Source organism: Pristiophorus japonicus, chromosome 4 (genome assembly GCF_044704955.1).
Source record: "Pristiophorus japonicus isolate sPriJap1 chromosome 4, sPriJap1.hap1, whole genome shotgun sequence".
Lineage (NCBI taxonomy): Eukaryota > Metazoa > Chordata > Chondrichthyes > Pristiophoridae > Pristiophorus > Pristiophorus japonicus.
This window is the reverse complement of record NC_091980.1, coordinates 159,849,261-159,869,470: the sequence shown is the minus strand read 5'-3', so window position 1 is coordinate 159,869,470 and position 20,210 is coordinate 159,849,261. Positions and strand designations below refer to the sequence as shown.

General features: G+C 46.3%; 1 protein-coding gene across 13 annotated transcripts in view; it reads right to left on the bottom strand.

The window, feature by feature from the left end:
- Window positions 1-20,210, bottom strand: part of eif2ak4 (eukaryotic translation initiation factor 2 alpha kinase 4) — a 189,496-nt gene that overhangs the window by 158,032 nt on the left and 11,254 nt on the right. For all 13 annotated transcript variants that reach the window (XR_011593046.1, XR_011593048.1, XR_011593047.1 and 10 more), the window contains exons 2-6: window positions 17,607-17,722; window positions 8,848-8,950; window positions 7,096-7,269; window positions 3,229-3,309; window positions 693-856 (exon numbers count right to left, since the gene is read on the bottom strand). Coding sequence is in view for 7 of the 13 variants with exons in the window: in XM_070878735.1 (XP_070734836.1) it covers window positions 693-856; window positions 3,229-3,309; window positions 7,096-7,269; window positions 8,848-8,950; window positions 17,607-17,722 (638 nt within the window). In the remaining 6 variants the exon portion in view is untranslated. The remainder of the gene's footprint in view (window positions 1-692; window positions 857-3,228; window positions 3,310-7,095; window positions 7,270-8,847; window positions 8,951-17,606; window positions 17,723-20,210) is intronic.

Genomic DNA, 20,210 nt, shown 5'->3' with positions numbered 1-20,210 from the left:
GGGTAAAGGGAGGGGGGGTAAAGGGAGGGGGGTAAAGGGAGGGGGGTAAAGGGAGGGGGGTAAAGGGAGGGGGGTAAAGGGAGGGGGGTAAAGGGAGGGGGGTAAAGGGAGGGGGGTAAAGGGAGGGGGGTAAAGGGAGGGGGGTAAAGGGAGGGGGGTAAAGGGAGGGGGGTAAAGGGAGGGGGGTAAAGGGAGGGGGGTAAAGAGAGGGGGGTAAAGAGAGGGGGGTAAAGAGAGGGGGGTAAAGAGAGGGGGGTAAAGAGAGGGGGGTAAAGAGAGGGGGGTAAAGAGGGAGCCGGGGGGGGAGGGGGGGGAAGAGGGGGAGCAGGGCAAAGAGGGTTGTTCAAAACTGAAAAGGAGAAAATGGAATTGTCAATATTGGTTCTGCAAGAGGGATTCTATTCAAGGTGGAGTTGAGGTACCTTGTTGGGCCAATGTGGAGAGCTTTACCCTTCAGCTGCCCTAGGTGCTGCCAGAGTGGATACACTGGCATCTGTCAGGAGCAGATTATTTAAATTCTAGATGGAAACTGTAAAAATGTTTAAATCTAACTAAATATCAATAATAGGCCATATTGAAAGTGCCTCAAATTGTGAGACCTGGCTGGTGAACCAGTAGGCTCATTCAACTTAGCTTCACCTGCGTTGGGCACCCACGCTCTTACTGCTTAAATTCTGCTGCAACCTCCGTACTTTGAGCGGCCGTTGGAATTTGTTCGACGTCGGTTGTTCCCTCCCTTTTTGTGATCGACTTGGTCCGCTGCATTTTCATTCGAGCTGGCATAAAGCTGCAGGTTTAAAGCAGGGATTCTGAAAGGATTTCCCGCAATGGATACTTGGGCACTTTCCAGCTGCTCCTGGGGTGTGAGGAAAGTAAAAGTGGAAGATTACACACACACACACACACACACACACACACACACATTTCGAGTGTTACTGTTAGCCTCAGTGTCCCTAGCTCAGGGAGGAAAAAAACTATCAGCACTCCCATTCCTGATTGTGACCCAGTGAACCCGAGTGGAAACATGTGGGTGTGGATGTCAGGCAAGGACAGAATCAGCTTCCACTGCAATGTGCACTTCCCCAGTGGAACAGCACGCCAATATTTACTGTCAGGGTTTGCACATGTGAAATGGCCGCCTAGGTAAAGTGCTGGAGGACTGTTGATGCCCATGGACCTGTCGTCTATCATGAGATAGTGACAACAGAATAGAACCAAACAGGAGATAACTGGATTAAAAATTCTAAACACAAATTAATGAAGAAACCAATCTTAATTATCGGAAAACAGATTGAGATGTTAGGAAAAACTTCTTCATACAACAAAAAAATTATGTTTTAGGGTTATGAGAATACGGAATGCTTTACGACAGGTGGCTACTGAGGCAAAGACGACATTATTTATAAAGGGATTTGTATTTGAAAAAGTATATAAAGCGATATAGGAAAATGGGCTGAAGTACACAGCTCAAATTGAAGAGATAGCCACGACATAGGATCAATGGACCAATGGTCAGGGATTCTGTGTAATGGCAACATAGGATCAATGGATTCTGTGTAATGGCTATCTCTTCTACTTGAGCTGTGTACTCTAATCCATTTCCCTGCCCTTTCCCTATATACCTTTTCACATACTGTGCTGTAATTTTCATGAATCTGCCATTTGGAGTAGACCTCCAAAAAGACTAGTGACGACACACGCCTTACAGTCAAGAGCCTATTTATTCGGCACGTGATACGGGAGAGCAGACTGCACATTTTTATATTTGCCCATCAGGATCAAATGATCTTTCTTATTGAATCATGCAGAAGAGAGAGTGGGACGGCGGGGAGAGCAAGAAGTGGGGCAGCGGGGAGAGAGAGAGCGAGAGAGCTCGGGGGGAGAGAGAGCGAGAGAGCTCGGGGGGAGAGAGAGAGAGAGGGAGCAGGCGGGCTCGGGGGGAGGGAGCGAGCGGGCAGGTGGGCTCGGAGGGGAGGGAGCGGACGGGAGCGAGCATGCTCGGGGGTGGGGGGGGAAGCGCAAGTGAGCTGGGGGGGGGAGGGGAAGAGAAAGAGAGAGAGCTTGGACGGACGGGGAGGGGAAGGAAGGAAAGAGAGAGAGTGGACAGGGGGAACAAAGGAGAGAGAGAGAGAGACACACACAGAGAGAGAGAGAGAGAGAGAGAGAGAGAGAGAGAGAGAGAGAGAGAGAGAGAGAGAGACACAGCCTGGGGGAGGGGGAGGGGGATCGGAGGGGAGAGAGGGAACTCATAAGGCGGATCACATTCTTCCAACCCCCTGGTGCATGTAGCTTGGTGCGTGTGTTACAAGGGACAATATTGGGGTGGATGAAATCCAGAAGTCACGGCACTGTCACTATTCACTTCATACCCAATAAACCTGTTAACAATCCGCACATAATGCCCCATCTATGTGGGAGGGTAAGGTCTTGCACTTGGGTAAGGGACATTAGCTGGTGGAGGGATGCACTTACGCTGGGGTAATGGACTTCTGCTGGAACTTGGTGGCTTTTGGGGAGATCTATCCTCTGTGGCTTCTGAAGTCAAAATGGATTGAATTACAAATTGGAAAGTCACTCAGAACTTGGGCTGGGTGGTTCGAGTTACACATTCCAGAAGAACTTCAGGGTGTGGCTTATCCTCCAAGGGGACCAATCAGCAATAGATCATGTGAAAATGGAGAGCCAATCAGAGAAACGGCTGCCTTTCAGTTGCCTCTCATTCTTCCTACCAAAATGCATAATTTCACCCTTCTCTGCGTTAATTTAATCTGCCATGGGTTTGCTCATGTCACTAGTCTGTCTATGTTCTGAAATCTGCAACTATCCTCATCACCGCATTTTATGTCCTCTCCTCTGCAAACTTTGAAATTATGCCCTTTGTACCCAAGTTCAGGTCATTAATGTACATCAAAAACAGCAGTGGTCCTAGTAGTAACCCCTGGGGCCACCACTATTTACTTCCCTCCAACTATTCACCGCTACTCTCTGCTTTCTGTCTCAGCCTATTTCGTATCCATGCTGCTGCTGCTGCCCCTTTCATTTCATGGGCTTTAATTTTGCTAACAAATCATTTGTGGAACTTTATCAACACCTTTTGAAAGTCCATATACACAACATCAACTGCACTACCCTCATCAACCCTCTCCGTTACTTCATCAAGAACGCAGTCAAGTTTCTCATCTGCCCCTCTGGTGAACTACAAGTCTGAAGAGACAACCTCCTACCAACCTGCTTGGCCAACTGATTCAGTTTCTTTGCATCTCTTTTCTCCTCTTTGCGTCTCTGTATTTCTTCAAGGATGTCACGTTGCTTCAAAAAAGAGAGTTGACCATTATTATTCACATAAAAATGTCACAAGTCTGCAACAGACGAAACAGGAAAACCTTTAAAAGGCAAAATACTGTTGGATGCTGGAAATCTGAAATATTAACAGAAACTGGAAACAATCAGATCAGGCTGCAGCTGCGGAGAGAGAAATAGTTAATGCTTCAGGTCGGTGTCCTTTCATCTGAACTGGAAAATAGCTGCTTAAAACCCGTTACATCGGTAAATAAAGGCATAGAGTACAAAAGCATCTTAAGACATCACTGGTTAGACCTTAGCTAGAGTATTTTGTCCAATCCTGGGCACCACACTTTAGGTCGGATATCAAGGCCTTGGAGAGGGTGCAGAGATTTACAGGAATGGTACCAGGTATGAGGGACTTCAGTTATATGGAGAGACCGGAGAAGCTGGGGTTGTTCTCCTTAGAGCAGAGTAGGTTAAAGAGAGATTTAATCGAGAGATTTTTTGATGGAGTAGATAAGGAGAAACAGTTTCCACTGGCAGGAGGCTCGGTAACCAGAGAACAAGGATTTAAAATAATTGGCAAAAAAGCCGGGTTGGGGAGGGGGGGTGCGGTGAGTTTATTTTTATTTTTAAACTTAGCAAGTTGTTATGATCTGAAATGCATTGACTGATGGGGTGGTGAAAGTAGATTCAATAGTAACTTTCACAAGAGAATTGGATCACTACTTAAAAATGAAAAATGTGCCAGGCGATTGGGAAAGAGCAGGGGAGTGGGACTAATTGGATCGCTCTTTCAGGGAGCCAGCACAGGCACGATGAGCCGAATGTCCTCCTACAGTGCTGTACGATTCTGGTAGTCGCAGATAACTCCAAGCTAATGATGCTCTGTGCTAATAAGCGATGCAGTTTTATCTGACTAAACTCCAGCGGTGCCACAGCGCACACATGGGAGCCAACGTGCCGAAGTTCTCCAGATTTTGGGTGCGTCCCTACAGGAAGAGAGGGTCAACTCCACAGGCAAGCAAATAGAAATACTATCTGTGTGGACTTTTTCAGAGCTTGTTTTGGAGACTCTTAGCTTTCACGAGTGTCAGATATTCAGCTGACCAAAAATTGGGTGGGGGGGTGGGTGGGGGAGGGACACGACTAAATGTTGGAAATTGAAAGCAATTAGTTCTACTGTGCAGTATAATTTTAGTTAGTGTTTTTGAAACATAGTAGGAACTGGAGAAGGGAGTTGAAAACATGCTGGTTGAGTAAAAGGGAATCCAACCTAGCATTTGCAACCTTTTAACAAATTATGGAATGACAATTTCGGCGATGGTAATGCTGAATATCATGGGGAGGTGGTTAGACTCTTGCTTGTTGGATGGTCATTGCCTGGCACTTGTGTGGCACAAATGTTACTTGCCACTTATGAGCCCAAGCTTGAATATTGTCCAGGTCTTGCTGCATGTGGGCTGATGTTCCCTCGCAGGTCGGGGCCTCCACGCTGCCCATGGCCGCCGCTCGCCGCTCCTTTTTATGGCCCCGATCTGCCACTGATGTTCCCTCGCAGGTCCCTCGGGGCCATAAAAGGAGCGGTGAGCAGCGGCCATGGGCAGCGTGGAGGCATGCCACTGCAAGGTACAGCAAGGGATAAATTGTAAGAGTTGCAAATAGGTGGTCAGAATTATGCTGAAGGTAGTGAACTTATCAGTATTAGGAGGGTCTGTATAATTGCCCATGTATGTAACACTTGCTTATATAGGTATAGCACAAATATATAACGCGTTAAACTGAACCTGTAACCTCTGTAATACTTAAACAGTAAAATCAGCAGTTGTTGATCAGAAGTCTGCGGAAGAGATAAGATACTGTGGCAAAATGCAAGTCATGGAACAACACCATAGAAGATGGCCAATTGCATATGCCACTCAGAGACAGTTTGATAAGAGTCGACAAATCAATGTAACTTCGCTGATAGAATTAGACCTATCGAGGATTTTGTAGGAGGGTGCTCCTCTCCAAAACCTGTATAAATTGCACTTGAAACCTCTTGTATTTTAGAGGTTTTAGGCTGAACCTTCCTGTGCATTGCTCGTCATAAAACCGGTAAACCTGAGGTTTCGTTTGTTTACTTCCGTGGTTGTTATACAGTGGGAGCTGGGTCAGGTGTCGATTATCTATATCAGTTAATCCACCCCGAGGAAGAGAAGCCTTCCTTTTAACCCCAACAGAAGGGCGAGGTGTCGATTAACTACATCAGTTAGTCCACCTTGAGGGAGAGAAGCATCCTTTTACCCCTACATCAACACGATCCAGGTCGGTGATTGGAGCGTGGGCAGATACAGCAGGAGCGGCGAGGTCGAGGCGAAGGAGCTGCGAGAGACTGTGGAGGGACATGATCGGGGCCCAAGGGAGGTGCGAGTTCGGGGCCAGGGGCAGCACGGGCCAGCCTACACTGCGATACATGTGCGCACTCGGCCCGTGCAGCAGAGCAGGTCTCCAGTTGTCTTGGGTAATCCTTGCCACTAGACCAAAACCTAGCTCTGTCAAGCCAATGTGGTGGCTGCTGTGCATGTTAAAAAAATGCACGCACAGGCATCTTCCACCTTTCAAGATGTAGTTTGGGTCCTTCATTGAAACACCTGTGAACTCATCCTTTTTTTGGCGTGGAAGCAAGTCATCCTCGTTTCAAGGGACTGCCTATGATGATGATGATGATTATGTTTGCAGGCATGGACTGCTTCATTTTCTGAGGAGTTGTAAATGGAACTGAACACCGTGCAATCATCAGGGAACATCCCCACTTCTGACCTTATGATGAAGCAGCTAAAGATAGTTGGGCGTAGGTCATTGCCCTGAGGGAACACCTGCAGCAATGTCCTGGGGCTGAGATGATTGATCTCCAACCAGCACAACCATCTTCCTTTGTGCTTGGTATGACTCCAGCCAGTGGAGAGTTTTCCCCGTGATTTCCATTGACTTCAATTTTACTGGGGCCCCTTGATGCCACACTCAGTCAAATGCTGCCTTGATGTCAAGGGCAGTCACTCTCACCTCACCCCCAGAATTCAGACCTTTTATCCGATAATGCTCCTGTGCATTGCCTTGGGCCGTTGTGCTATATAAATTCCAGCTGTTGTTATTGACTTTCAGAGAGTAGGCGTTAACAGGAGGTTTGAAATGAAGGATTGAAGAGGTACAACAATAAAAACAGAAAATACTAGAAACATTCAGCAGGTCAGGTAGCATCTGTGGAAAAGGGCAGGATAACGTTTCAAGTCGATGATCTTTCATCAGAACCAGGGGATGTTACAGATGAACAGCTTGTAAGGAAGAACAGAGCCAAGGAAAAGGGGCAGGGAGAAGAAAAACAGAATGATCTGTGATTAGGTAGAAAAAAATACTTACATTTATATAGTGCCTTTCACGGCGTCTGAAAGCGCTTTACAGCCAATGAAGTACTTTTGGAGTGTGGTCACTGTTGTAATGTGGGAACAATGACTACACTCCAAAAGTACTTCACTGGCTGTAAAGCACTTTGAGACGTCCGGTGGTCATGGGAAAGTGAGCATGTATGTGGACATCAGGTGACGATATAATGTGGCTTGACAGCAATTCCCCATAATGACAGTCAAGCTACCCTGAAGAATGGCCACTTGGGTGAAGACTCCCACATGCCTGTGGAATCAGCATGAGTCAGCACCGTTCGAAAAGGAAATGGAGCATGTAGCAGGAACCTATGTGCAGTTATCACATGCCAAAAGACAAATACTAAAACGATTAAGACAAAGGTGGTGGAACAGATCATGCATCACGCACCATTTTCTCTTCGTGCTTCTTTTTCTGTTCTATCCTGAGCTGTTCCTCCTGTGCTCGCCGCTGCTGCTGCTCCTGTTGGTTCTTCAGCATTTCCTCGTAGAAGGATTTGGAGGGAGGAATGTTGTTTTCACTGAGAAATGTCTGCACATGATCCGCCAAGAGGAATATCATCACCTACCATGAGAAACACCGTAACACAAGGTTACAAGCAGCCCCTTCTTCAAAGAGAGCACTAGAGCTATTTTAAACAATACAGCACTTAAAAAGAATTGTGTCCCATGAAGGCCCAGTGTGTGAATACCCCGCCTGCTGTCGTGCTAAGTCCCTGGGTAGCCGGTCTCAGGCATGATGGCAGCAGAGGCGATGGGCTCAACTCCTCATGTTAGGAATGGGGAAAGTAATCAGGAAGGCAAATGGAATGGTGGCCTTTATTTCAAGGGGGATGGAGTATAAAAGTAGGGATGTCCTACTACAAGGTTGGTGAGACCACACCTGGAGTACTGCATACAGTTTTGGTCTCCTTATTTAAAGAGGGATATACTTGTATTGGAGGAAGTTCAGAGAAGGTTCACTATGTTGATTCCTGAGATGAAAGGGTTGTCTTATGAAGAAAGGTTAAGCAGGTCGGGCCTATACTCATTGGAGTTTAGAAGAATGAGACGTGATGTTACAATAGGTTGGGCCTATGCTCATTGGAGTTCAGAAGAATGAACGGTGATCTTATTGAAATGTATAAGATTCTGAGGAGGCTGGACATGGTAGATGCAGAGAGGATGTTTCCCATCGTGGGGGAAATCTAGAACTAGGTGCATTAAAGGTTAATAATGTAACTGAAACCATGCCCTACAATGAAACACTATAGTATTTCTCTGAACAGCACTGCAAGAGACACATTATCAGTTGTCATCATTCCACAATTAACTGTGTAAGGGCAGTCAGTTTGCTGACAAACTAGAATGCAGTCAGATTCAGCAGCAGTTACAAGATAAAGAAAAAAAGACTTGGATTTATATAGCATCTTTCATGACCACCGGACGTCACAAAGCGCTTTACAGCCAATGAAGCACTTTTGGAGTGTAGTCATTGTTGTAATGCAGGAAACACGGCAGCCAATTTGCACACAAGCCAGCTCCCACAAACAGCAATGTGATAATGACCAGATATGTTTTTTTTTGTTATGTTGATTGAGGGATCGTTATTGGCCAGGACACCAGGGATATCTCCCCTGCTCTTCATTAGTGCCTTGGGATCTTTTGTGTCCACTTGAGAGAGAAGACGGGACCTCGATTTAACGTCTCATCCAAAAGACAGCACCTCAGACAATGCAGCGCTCCCTCAGCACTGCACTGGAGTGTCAACCTAGAATTCTTTTTGTGCTCAAGTCCCTGGAGTGGAACTTGAACCCACAACGTTCTGACTCAGAGGCGAGAGTGCTACCCACTGAGCCACAGCTGACACTAATGCGATTGCCATATCGCTGGCCCTTGATGAGCTCTTTCACAAGTTAAATTGTTTTGGACGATGTAGTTAATTGCAGCCCCAACAGGTTGAGGGTGCGCACTAATGGCAAGTTACCACCCTGTGTGTACTGAAGCAGAACCCTTAGGTATGCACACAGGACAAAAATAATACAGTATAGGTGAGTGTTAAAACAGCTGGAAATACCTCGGCACAGTATAAAGGGGCAAACATTATACTGTGACATTGCATTCAAGTTAAGTCAGACTCTGGCATTTCCTAATATTTCCTCACCTCTCCACAGTGATCTTTGGCTAGTTTCACCAACTCTGCCTGCAACCGTTTCAGTTTTTCATTAGACAGACCTTTCGCTCTCTTTAGCTCGATTTCTGGAGGTCTGTGGGAATGACAGTAGAGCAGTGTGTTAATCCAGGACTAAAGTCAGGACACTGTGCACCAAGTTAGCCTTTCTTTACTTCAGCCAGTGGTGTAATTGATTTCATCAACTCATTGCCAAGCATGACAAAGGCCCATATCAAAGCTACCGGGCTTGTCATTTTATTAGTATTTTTCTCACCAGTTGCCTCCCCTTCCCCTTGACCAAAGACTTTTTGGGCTGGATTTGCGGTTGCCTGATGCCTCAGTTAGTGGCCAGAGGCTACTGACCGGGAGCACAGCGTTTAGCGCCCCGACAGAAAATTCATTAGAGGCTTACCGGGGGCGCAAACCAGTAGCACCCGGCTGCTGACAATCAGTGTGATCACGACGTATTCCTGGTGTAACACCAACACTGGTGCCCTGGTCGGTAAATGAGATGCGGCCGCCTCATTCAGCAGTCGCCAAGCACAATGTCTGGAAAAACAATGGGTCCAGGCTTGCAGAGTCGTTAACCGGTGACTACTTAAAGGGAAGAGGAAGTGCTTCCGTCGGGGGTCAGTCAGTGCAACGTTTACACACAGCACGGTGAGTGAGCCTCCCAGTTTGCAGCAGCAGACAGACATAACAGTACAGGTTGAAAACAAGTGATTTTGAAACTTTAATGGGTGCATTACTATGCCGCACCATTAAGACTCAGCTTTCCCTGGTATCTGACTCGGAGTTCCGTGCATGTGCAATGAGTCCACAAAATTTACCGACCAAACTTTCGTTATGGCCCTCCAGCTCTGATGTGCAACGGCTGATTTATCGCCCCTGTCAGCTCTTTGACCGATTCGGATGAATTTCTGGGCGGGAGGTGCAAACTTTTTCAAGGCGCTAAAAGTACCGCTCCGCCTGGGTTACCGCCCCAATTGAGGCAGTACTGAATTTCCAACCCCAATTGTTTGCTGGAGTACGTTCTATGAGGCAGCACACGACACTCTGCTGCTACCTGCCCAAGCAGCTCATCTTGAGCCATCATAGTGACTGACAGCAGACCATTCATATAGACCATCACATTTGAGCCAAATCCAGTCGTGACCAGATAGTTGCACATGCTTGACCTCAGCAAGGGGGCCCATAGATTTTTACTCTCATCTCCAGTTCATAACAGCCTACTGAAAACAGAACCTGGGCAGGGGAGTTGGGAGGGAAGAGTTGGAGCCCATTAACTTCCTGGGCTGTTTGGCTCAGCTTTTCACTGAATACACTCGCTGAACTATCAGGGACCGAACTCAATATGCAACACCATCAAAAAAACAGCATAAAACCACATAAGAAATAGGAACAGGAGTAGGCTATACGGCCCCTCGAGCCTGCTCCGCCATTCAATAAGATCATGGCTGATCTGATCATGGACTCAGGTCCACTTCCCTGCCTGCTCACCATAACCCCTTATCCCCTTATCGTTTAAGAAACTGTCTATTTCTGTCTTAAATTTATTTAATGTCCCAGCTTCCACAGCTCTGAGGCAGTGAATTCCACAGATTCACAACCCTCAGAGAAGAAATTTCTCAACAGTTTTAAATGGGCGGCCCCTTATTCTAAGATCATGCCCCCCAGTCCTAGTCTCACGCACCAGTGGAAACATCTGTTCAGTGAACACACAAATAACCTGAACACATCTCAACAAAGAAAAAAAATTAAAGATTAAAAGCAGAAAAAAAAAATACAGGGCAGCAACCCTGACAGTCAAGATTTTGGGAAAAAAACACTCCCTGGGCCTGCGACAGACACGTAATCAGGACTCGGATTTGTTGACACATGAAGGCGGTAACCCGTTCTGAACCTTGTTCTGTGATTGAATTGGAACTTGCACCCATTGCAAACAGCACCTCATCCTGAAAGATTACTGAAGAAAAAAACAACTCCTAGTGGAGGATCATCTGGTGGTCAACCATGTCCAAGAAGCACCTTACTAAAAAAGGTATAGTGACCACCTGCTCCTGTTCTGATTCCAATCTACTATCTGTTTTAGTGCCTTACTGTGGTCTGCACTCCTATAGTCTTTGCATGTATGCACTGACCTGGTGGTGTGTCATTCTCTGCCTGCTGAGGTGATGGGAGAACATGGTGGGCATCCCATATATTCTCCAGTAAGAGATTTACCAGGATGTGAGATTGTTGATCAATGGCCACATCAACCCATTCACCACGTAGGAATTAAGATTCCGACCTGGGTTCTTAGAAGATTTGGTCTGCTTATGGAAAGCGCTCTCTGGCTATGAACACAAAAAGTGTTCGGGGAAAGGAATTAAATTGTCAAATTATAACCGGTCTCTCTGACATGGCATCAGTCTCCAATTGTCTTCGGATGAAAACAACTTCAAATTAGAGAGACTATTACAAACACATTTCCCCAAAATTACCAAAAAAATGGATATAAGAACTTAAGAAATAGGAGCAGGAGTAGGCCATTTGGCCCCTCGAACCTGCTCCGCCATTCAATAAGATCATGGCTGATTTGATCTTGGCCTCAACTCCTTTATAGTTCAAGAATCTGTCATCTCCACCTTAAATATATTCAATGACCCAGCCAGCTTTCTGGGGCAGAGAATTCCACAGATTCATTACCCTCAGAGAAGAAATTCCTCCTCATTTCCCCTTAAAGGTCGACCCCTTATTCTGAAACTAAGCCCCCTAGTTCTAGATTCCCCCATGAGGGGAAACATCCTCTCTACATCCACCCTGTCAAGCCCCCTCAGAATATTATATGTTTCAGTATGATCACCTCTCATTCTTCTAAACACCTGCTCAACCTTTCTTCATAAAATCCCTTCATCTCAGGAATCAACCTCGTGAACCTTCTCTGAACTGCCTCCAATACAAGTATATCCCTCCTTAAATAAGGAGACCAAAACTGTACATACTCTAGGTGTGGCCTCACCAATGCCCTATACATGTGAACGGACTGCCTTTTATCTCCAAGAAGCTTTTGAGATGGTCGACAGTGCAACAGGAACCAGCTTCACTTTCCACTAGCTGGCTGGTTTTATAATAGTTTTACAAATCACCTGTGAATGAATGTACTACAAATCTGCTCTGCTCTACTAGTTCTGCCAGCTTAACGCCTTCCAACGGCACTCACTCGGCCTATATTCTGCACTGCATACACCACTTATAACACGGACTACAGTCAAAGTATCCTGGTTAGAGTCAGGCTCATGTCTGAAATCGGCAGTCATATAGACTACCCTCATTTTAAAAATAAATAGTTTTATAAATAAACACATCTGTCACACCCACTGTGTTTAACAGAGGTCCCTAAGAGCAAGTAAATCTCTAACTGCAGCACAGTGAGGCTAGTTGATGTGGTGGTTTACAGTGCAACTTTCACATAGAATCATAGCATGGAAGGAGGCCATTTCGGCCCATTGTGTCCGCGCCAGCCGACAAAGAGCTATCCAGTCTACCCACTTTCCAGCTCTTGGTCCGTAGCCCTGTAGGTTACGGCATTTCAAGTGCACATCCAAGTACTTTTTAAAATGCTATGAGGGTTTCTTTCTCTACCACCCTTTCAGGCAGTGAGTTCCAGACACCCACCGGCTTCTGGGTGAAGAAATTTCCCCTGAAATCCCCTACCAATTACTTTAAATCTATGTCCCCTGGTTGTATAAGGGGTTGTTGCTAAGGGAAATAGGTCCTTCCTATCCACTCTAGCGAGGCCGCTCAGAATTTTAAATACGTCAATAAAGTCTCCCCTCAGCCTCCTCTGTTCTAAAGAAAAAAAACTCTCCAGTCATCAATGCAAAGTACTTTTGGAGGCAGCCTCATCAGTTGGAGTCTGCACGGAGCACAACATAACTGCCATTTCATCTCTTGGTCTCATCGGAATGAGTCTGGGCAGACTTATCAAACGTCTCAGTGGGCACACATCACAAGCAGGACACGGGCAGTTTGATGTGGGAAATGGGAATGTCACATTGATACAGTAGGGAATCTCTGAGCTTAGGGTTATGGGACAATTTATAAGGTGAGGAAATTGGAGCCTTGTTGTGCATGTGGCCATTTTGTTTGGGTTTTTATAACCTCTTCAATCCTTCTAATGTCAAAATGTGATCACATCATGATTACTGGGACTTAAAGCCTCACCCCATCTTTGTGTTGGGAGCTTTTACGCATGATCAAATCTAAGATGTTTTCTCCCCTTGTTTGCTCTTTTACAAACTGAGCCATAAAACAGTCTTCCATTAACTCTCGAAATCCCTTCCATTCTTTACCAGTGAAGACATTATTGACCCAACCAATTTCTGACAAGTTGAAATCTCCAACTGCTATAGTTGGTTCCTGACTCACGGCCTTCCTTATGTCATCCCACAGTTCCAGATCAAGACTTTCATTTGGCCTGTGGGACCTATAACATACCCCCCAGTAATAGTTCCCCTCTAACCATCTAGTAATTCTACTCAAGGTTAGTGTCTGCTCTTTCCTCTCCCACTTGTGTTTCAACAGTGGAGTTTATATATACTGCCATACCACCTCCATTTCTCCCGATACAGTCTTTTCCAAACAATTCCTGTTAAGTACCCCAATGATTGGAATCATTAGACCTTGTGTGTGTAAAGCTAATGTGTTCGAAGATCAGGCCCTTAAATTTGCCACCAAACTCATGGTCTACAGGGCAGCAGTGATACCCACCCTTCTGTATGGCTCAGAGACATGGACCATGTACAGTAGACACCTCAAATCACTGGAGAAATACCACCAACAATGCCTCCGGAAGATCCTACAAATCCCCTGGGAGGACAGACGCACCAACGTTAGCGTCCTCGTTCAGGCCAACATCTCCAGCATCAAAGCACTGACCAGACTCGATCAGCTCCGCTGGGCAGGCCACATTGTTCGCATGCCTGACACAAGACTCTCAAAGCAAGCGCTCTACTCAGAACTCCTTCGTGGCAAACGAGCAAAAGGTGGGCAGAGGAAACGTTTTAAGGACAACCTCAAAGCCTCCTGGATAAAAATGCAACATCCCCACCGACACCTGGGAGTCCCTGGCCAAAGACCGCCTTAAGGAAGTGCATCCGGGAGGGCGCTGAGCACCTCGAGTCTCATCGCCGAGAGCATGCAGAACTCAAGCGCAGGCAGCGGAAAGAGCATGCAGCAAACCTGTCCCACCCTCACTTACCCTCAACAACTATCTATCCCACCTGTGACAGGGACTGTGGTTATTGTATTGGACTGTTCAGTCACCTAAGAACTCATTTTTAGAATGAAAGCAAGTTTTCCTCGATTCCGAGGGACTGCCTATGATGACAATGATGATGATATCCAGTATATCACCCCCTGAACGACCTTCCAGATGACGCACCTTATTTGTCAGAAATTAATGTAAGCGCAGATCCATTGATATTTTTTTGTTTCCCATTCACTTTATTACATTTTTCTTGTTTTTTTGTATCTCATGGCCACTACTCCCTGGACAGCCTGACTGGTGTACAACTTTCTGTGCATTGAACAGTGCGTGCAAAACCAGGTGCTGGAACTCAGCTGAACAGCCTGCCAACAGTATGCACAATCCCAGCCAAATTCAAAAAGGCCTGCCACAGTAGGAACTAGGAGCAGAAGTAGGCCATTCGGCCCCTCGAGTCTGCTCTGCCATTCAACGAGATCATGGCTGATGATCTACCTCAACTCCACTTTCTCCATATCCCTTGATTCCCTCAATATTCAAAAATCTATCATAGAAACATAGAAAATAGGGGCAGGAGTAGGCCATTCGGCCCTTCTAGCCTGCACCGCCATTCAATGAGTTCATGGCTGAACATGCAACCTCAGTACCCCATTCCTGCTTTCTCGCCATAGCTCTTGATCCCCCTAGTAGTAAGGACTATATCTAACTCCTTTTTGAATATATTTAGTGAATTGGCCTCAACAACTTTCTGTGGCAGAGAATTCCACAGGTTCACCACTCTCTGGGTGAAGAAGTTTCTCCTCATCTCAGTCCTAAATGGCTTACCCCTTATCCTTAGACTGTGACCCCTGGTTCGGGACATCCCCAACATTGGGAACATTCTTCATGCATCTAACCTGTCTAAACCCGTCAGAATTTTAAACGTTTCTATGAGATCCCCTCTCATTCTTCTGAACTCCAGTGAATACAAGCCCAGTTGATCCAGTCTTTCTTGATATGTCAGTCTGGTGAATCTTCGCTGCACTCCCTCAATAGCAAGAATGTCCTTCCTCAAGTTAGGAGACCAAAACTGTACACAATACTCCAGGTGTGGCCTCACCAAGGCCCTGTACAACTGTAGCAATACCTCCCTTCCACTGTACTCAAATCCCCTCGCTATGAAGGCCAACATGCCATTTGCTTTCTTAACCGCCTGCTGCACCTGCATGCCAACCTTCAATGACTGATGTACCATGACACCCAGGTCTCGTTGCACCTCCCCTTTTCCTAATCTGTCACCATTCAGATAATAGTCTGTCTCTCTGTTTTTACCACCAAAGTGGATAACCTCACATTTATCCACATTATACTTCATCTGCCATGCATTTGCCCACTTACCTAACCTATCCAAGTCACTCTGCAGCCTCATAGCATCCGCCTCGCAGCTCACACTGCCACCCAACTTAGTGTCATCCGCAAATTTGGAGATACTACATTTAATCCCCTCGTCTAAATCATTAATGTAAAATGTAAACAGCTGGGGCCCCAGCACAGAACCCTGCGGTACCCCACTAGTCACTGCCTGCCATTCTGAAAACTACCCATTTACTCCTACTCTTTGCTTCCTGTCTGCCAACCAGTTCTCAATCCACATCAGCACACTACCCCCAATTCCATGTGCTTTAACTTTGCACATTAATCTCTTGTGTGGGACCTTGTCGAAAGCCTTCTGAAAGTCCAAATACACCACATCAACTGGTTCTCCCTTGTCCACTCTACTGAAAACGTCCTCAAAAAATTCCAGAAGATTTGCCAAGCATGATTTCCCTTTCACAAATCCATGCTGACTTGGATCTATCATGTCACCTCTTTCCAAATGCGCTGCTATGACATCCTTAATAATTGATTCCATCATTTTACCCACTACCGATAATTCCCTGTTTTCTCTCTCCCTCCTTTTTTAAAAAGTGGGGTTACATTGGCTACCCTCCACTCTATAGGAACTGATCCAGAGTCTATGGAATGTTGGAAAATCACTGTCAATGCATCCGCTATTTCCAAGGCCACCTCCTTAAATACTCTGGGATACAGACCATCAGGCCCTGGGGATTTATCGGCCTTCAATCCCATCAATTTTCCCAACACAATTTCCCAACTAATAAGGATTTCCCTCAGTTCCTCCTTCTTACTAGACCCTCTGACCCCTTTTATATCCGGAAGGTTGTTGTCAAGCCCTGTAAGAATTTTGTATGATTCAATGAGATCACCTCTCATTCTACTAAACTCTAGAGAATGGAGTTGAGGTAGAAGATCAGCCATGATCTTATTAAATGGCAGAGCAGGCTCGAGGGGCCGAATGGCCTACTTCTGCTCCTAGTTCCTACTGTGGCAGACCTTTTTGAATTTGGCTGGGATTGTGCATACAGTTGGCAGGCTGTTCAGCCGAGTCCCAGCACCTGGTTTTGCATGCACTGTTCAATGCACAGAAAGTTGTACACCAGTCAGGCTGTCCAGGGAGTAGTGGCCATGAGATACAAAAAAACAAGAAAAATGTAATAAAGTGAATGGGAAACAAAAAATATCAATGGATCTGCGCTTACATTAATGCAAGATTTCTGACAAATAAGGTGCGTCATCTGGAAGGTCTTTCGGGGAGTGATATACTGGATATCATCATCATCATCATCATCATCATAGGCAGTCCCTCGGAATCGAGGAAGACATGCTTTCACTCTAAAAATTAGTTCTCAGGTGACTGAACAGTCCAATACAATAACCACAGTCCCTGTCACAGGTGAGACAGACAGTCGTTGAGGGTAAATCTCCTCACAGGACAATCCCCCTATCCCAGGAATCAGTCTGGTGAACCTTGTTGCACTCCCTCTATGGCAAGTACAAGTTGAACCTCCCTTATCCGGCACCCTCAGGACCTGGCCTGTGCCGAATGAGGGATTTTGTCGGATGAGGGGAAGTCATCGGCCCGAGGGTGGGGAGGAAGGAGGTCGCCCGAGCGGGTCAGAGGACCCGGCCCATCTGCCTGACCCTCCGGAAGGATCGCTGTGGGAGCAGCAGCCAGCCCGAGGACTGTGGCTGCAGGAGTTCCAGCAGGGCGGCAAGGAGGAGGCAGCCGATTGAGGAGAAAGATTATTTGGCAAGAAGGATTTTTGACTGGCCGCGTTATGCGTATGCGCCACCCGGCGGCCGAGAGTGGTGCCAGACGAGGGGTGGTGCCGGATAAGGGAGTCCCGGATAAGAGAGGTTCAACCTGTATATCCTTTCTTAGTTAGGGAGACCAAAACTGTACACAATACTCCAGGTGTGGTCTCACCAGGCCCAGCTAGCTCAGTCGATAGAGCACCAGACTCTTAATCTCATGGTAATGTTAAACTTTTGACACAATGGGCCAAAAATGGCCTCCTCCCATGCTGTAAATTTCTATGATTCTATACAATTGCAATAAGACATCTTTACTCTTGTATTCAAATCCTCTTGTAATAAAGGCCAGTAAGGGTCAGGTACTCACATATCTGGGTAGTTGGCCGGGCAATTAACATGTAAATCCACTACAACGTGGCTATCTTCAACACTGATCAATCCCTGAGGGTGCAGCACGATACAGATTTCTGGGGGACGTTTAACCTGGAACAGAAACAATGATTCAGATTATCACGATTCAGCGATAGAAGCAAAGGGGGAAAATTCTACTGCCAGCCAACTAACGAAGACAACAGGGCCATTGCATGGTGCATGTAAACTATCTGGGTTGCACTGACCACGAATTCAGATAGCCATTCTGTGCTGCGTAATAATGAACTGGACCATTCTGTTTGTTATTTCAGTATATCTGGATTTCAGGCTAGCCCAGGAGGAAGGTTACAAGAAACAGAACACCTCTGGAGACAAAACATAAACGAGTATCAACTTAATTCTGTTGGTAGCACTCTTGCCTCTAACTCAGAAGGTTTGTGATTCAAAACCCCACTCCAGGGACTGGCGTATATAATCTAGGCTGACAGTGCAGTTTAGTACTGAGATGCGCTCCATTGCCAGAAGTGCCATGTTTCAGACGAGACTGTACATGGAGGCTCTACCTGCTTGTTCAGGTGGATGTAAACGATCCCACTGCATTTTTTCGAAAAACAGGGAGTTCTGCCGGTGTCCTTGCAAACATGTGTCTCTCAACCAGACAAAAAAAAAAATTTGTCATTTGTCATTGCTGTTTGTAGGGCCCATCGGTCCACAAATTGGTTGCCAAGTTTGCCTCCAAATCATGTAAATGAACTTCAAAATCAATGTTAGCTATGAAGTATTTTTGAGATATCCTAAGAAGGATATATGAGAGACATTTTTTAATTGCAAGTTCAGTTTTTTTTTAATTCGTTCCTGGGATGTGGGCGTCGCTGACAAGGCCAGCATTTATTGCCCATCCCTAATTGCCCTTGAAAAGGTGGTGGTAAGCTGCCTTCTTCAACCGCTGCAGTTTGCGTGGTGAAGGAGTTTGAACTAGCGACGATGAATGAATGGCGATATATTTTCAATTCAGGATGTGTGTGACTTGGAGGTGATGGTGTTCCCATGCAGCTCTTGTCCTTTTAGATGGTAGAGGTCGCAGGTTTGGGAGGTGCTGTCGAAGAAGCCTTGGCGAGTTACTGCAGTGCATCTTGTAAATGGTACACACTGCAGCCACAGTGCGCCGGTGGTGGAGGGAGGGAATTTTTTAAGGTGGTGCATGAGGTGCCAATCAAGTGGGCTGCTTTGTCCTGGATGGTGTCGAGCTTCTTGAGTGTTGTTGGAGCTGCACTCATCCTGGCAAGTGGAGAGTATTCCATCACTGCGGTACAGAGGGATCTGGGGGTCCTTGTACATGAAACACAAAAAGTTAGTATGCAGGTACAAGAAATAATTAGGAAGGCAAATGGAATGTTGGTCTTTATTGGGATGGAGTATAAAAGTAGGGAAGTCTTGCTACAACTGTACAGGACGTTGGTGAGGCCACACCTGGAATACTGTGTACAGTTTTGGTCTCTTTATTTAAGGAAGGATATACTTGCATTGGAGGCAGTCCAGGAGAAGGTTCACTAGGTTTAGGGGTTGTCTTATGAAGAAAGGTTGAGCAGGTTGGGCCTATACACATTGGAGTTTAGAAGAATGAGAGGTGATCTTATTGAAAAGTATAATATTCTGAGGGGAACTGAACCCTGTGCGATCATCAGTGAACATCCCCACTTCTGATCTTATGAAGGAGGGAAGGTCATTGATGAAGCAGCTAAAGATGGTTGGTCCTAGGACACTGCCCTGAAGAACTGCTGCAGCAATGTCTTGGAGCCAAGATGATTGGTCTCCAACAACCATAACCATCTTCCTTTGTGCTAGGTATGACTCCAGTCAGTGGAGAGTCTTTCCCCCGATTCCCATTTACTTCAATCTTACTAGGGCTCCTTGACGCCACACTCGGTCAAATGCTGCCTTGATGTCAAGGGCTGTTACTCTCACCTCACCTCTGGAATTCATTATCCATGTTTGGACCATGGCAGTATGAGGTCTGGAGCCGAGTGATCCTGGCGGAACCCAAACTGAGTATTGGTAAGCAAGTTATCGCTGTGCAAGTGCCGCTTGATAGCACTGTTGATGACACCTTCCATCACTTTGCTGATGATTGAGAGTAGACATATGGGGCGTTAATTGGCTGGATTGGATTTGTCTTGTTTTTTGTGATCAGGACGTATCTGGGCTGTTTTCCACATTGTCAGGTAGATGCCAGTGTTGTAGCTGCACTGGAACAGCTTGGCTCGAGGCGCGGCTAGTTCTGGAGTACAAGTTTTCAGCATGGCAGCCGGGATGTTGTCAGTGTCCATAGCCTTTGCTGTATCCAGTGCGCTCAGCCATTTCTTGATATCACACGAAGTGAATCGAATTGGCTGAAGACTGGCTTCTGTGATGGTGGGGACCTCAGGAGGAGGTCGAGATGGATCAGCCAGTCAACACTTCTGGCTGAAGATGGTTGCAAACATTGCAGCCTTGTCTTTTGCAATTGCGTGCTGGGCTCCGCCATCATTGAGGATGGGAATGTTCATGGAGCCTTGTCCTCCCGTCAGTTGTTTAATGGTCCACCGCCATTCCTGACTGG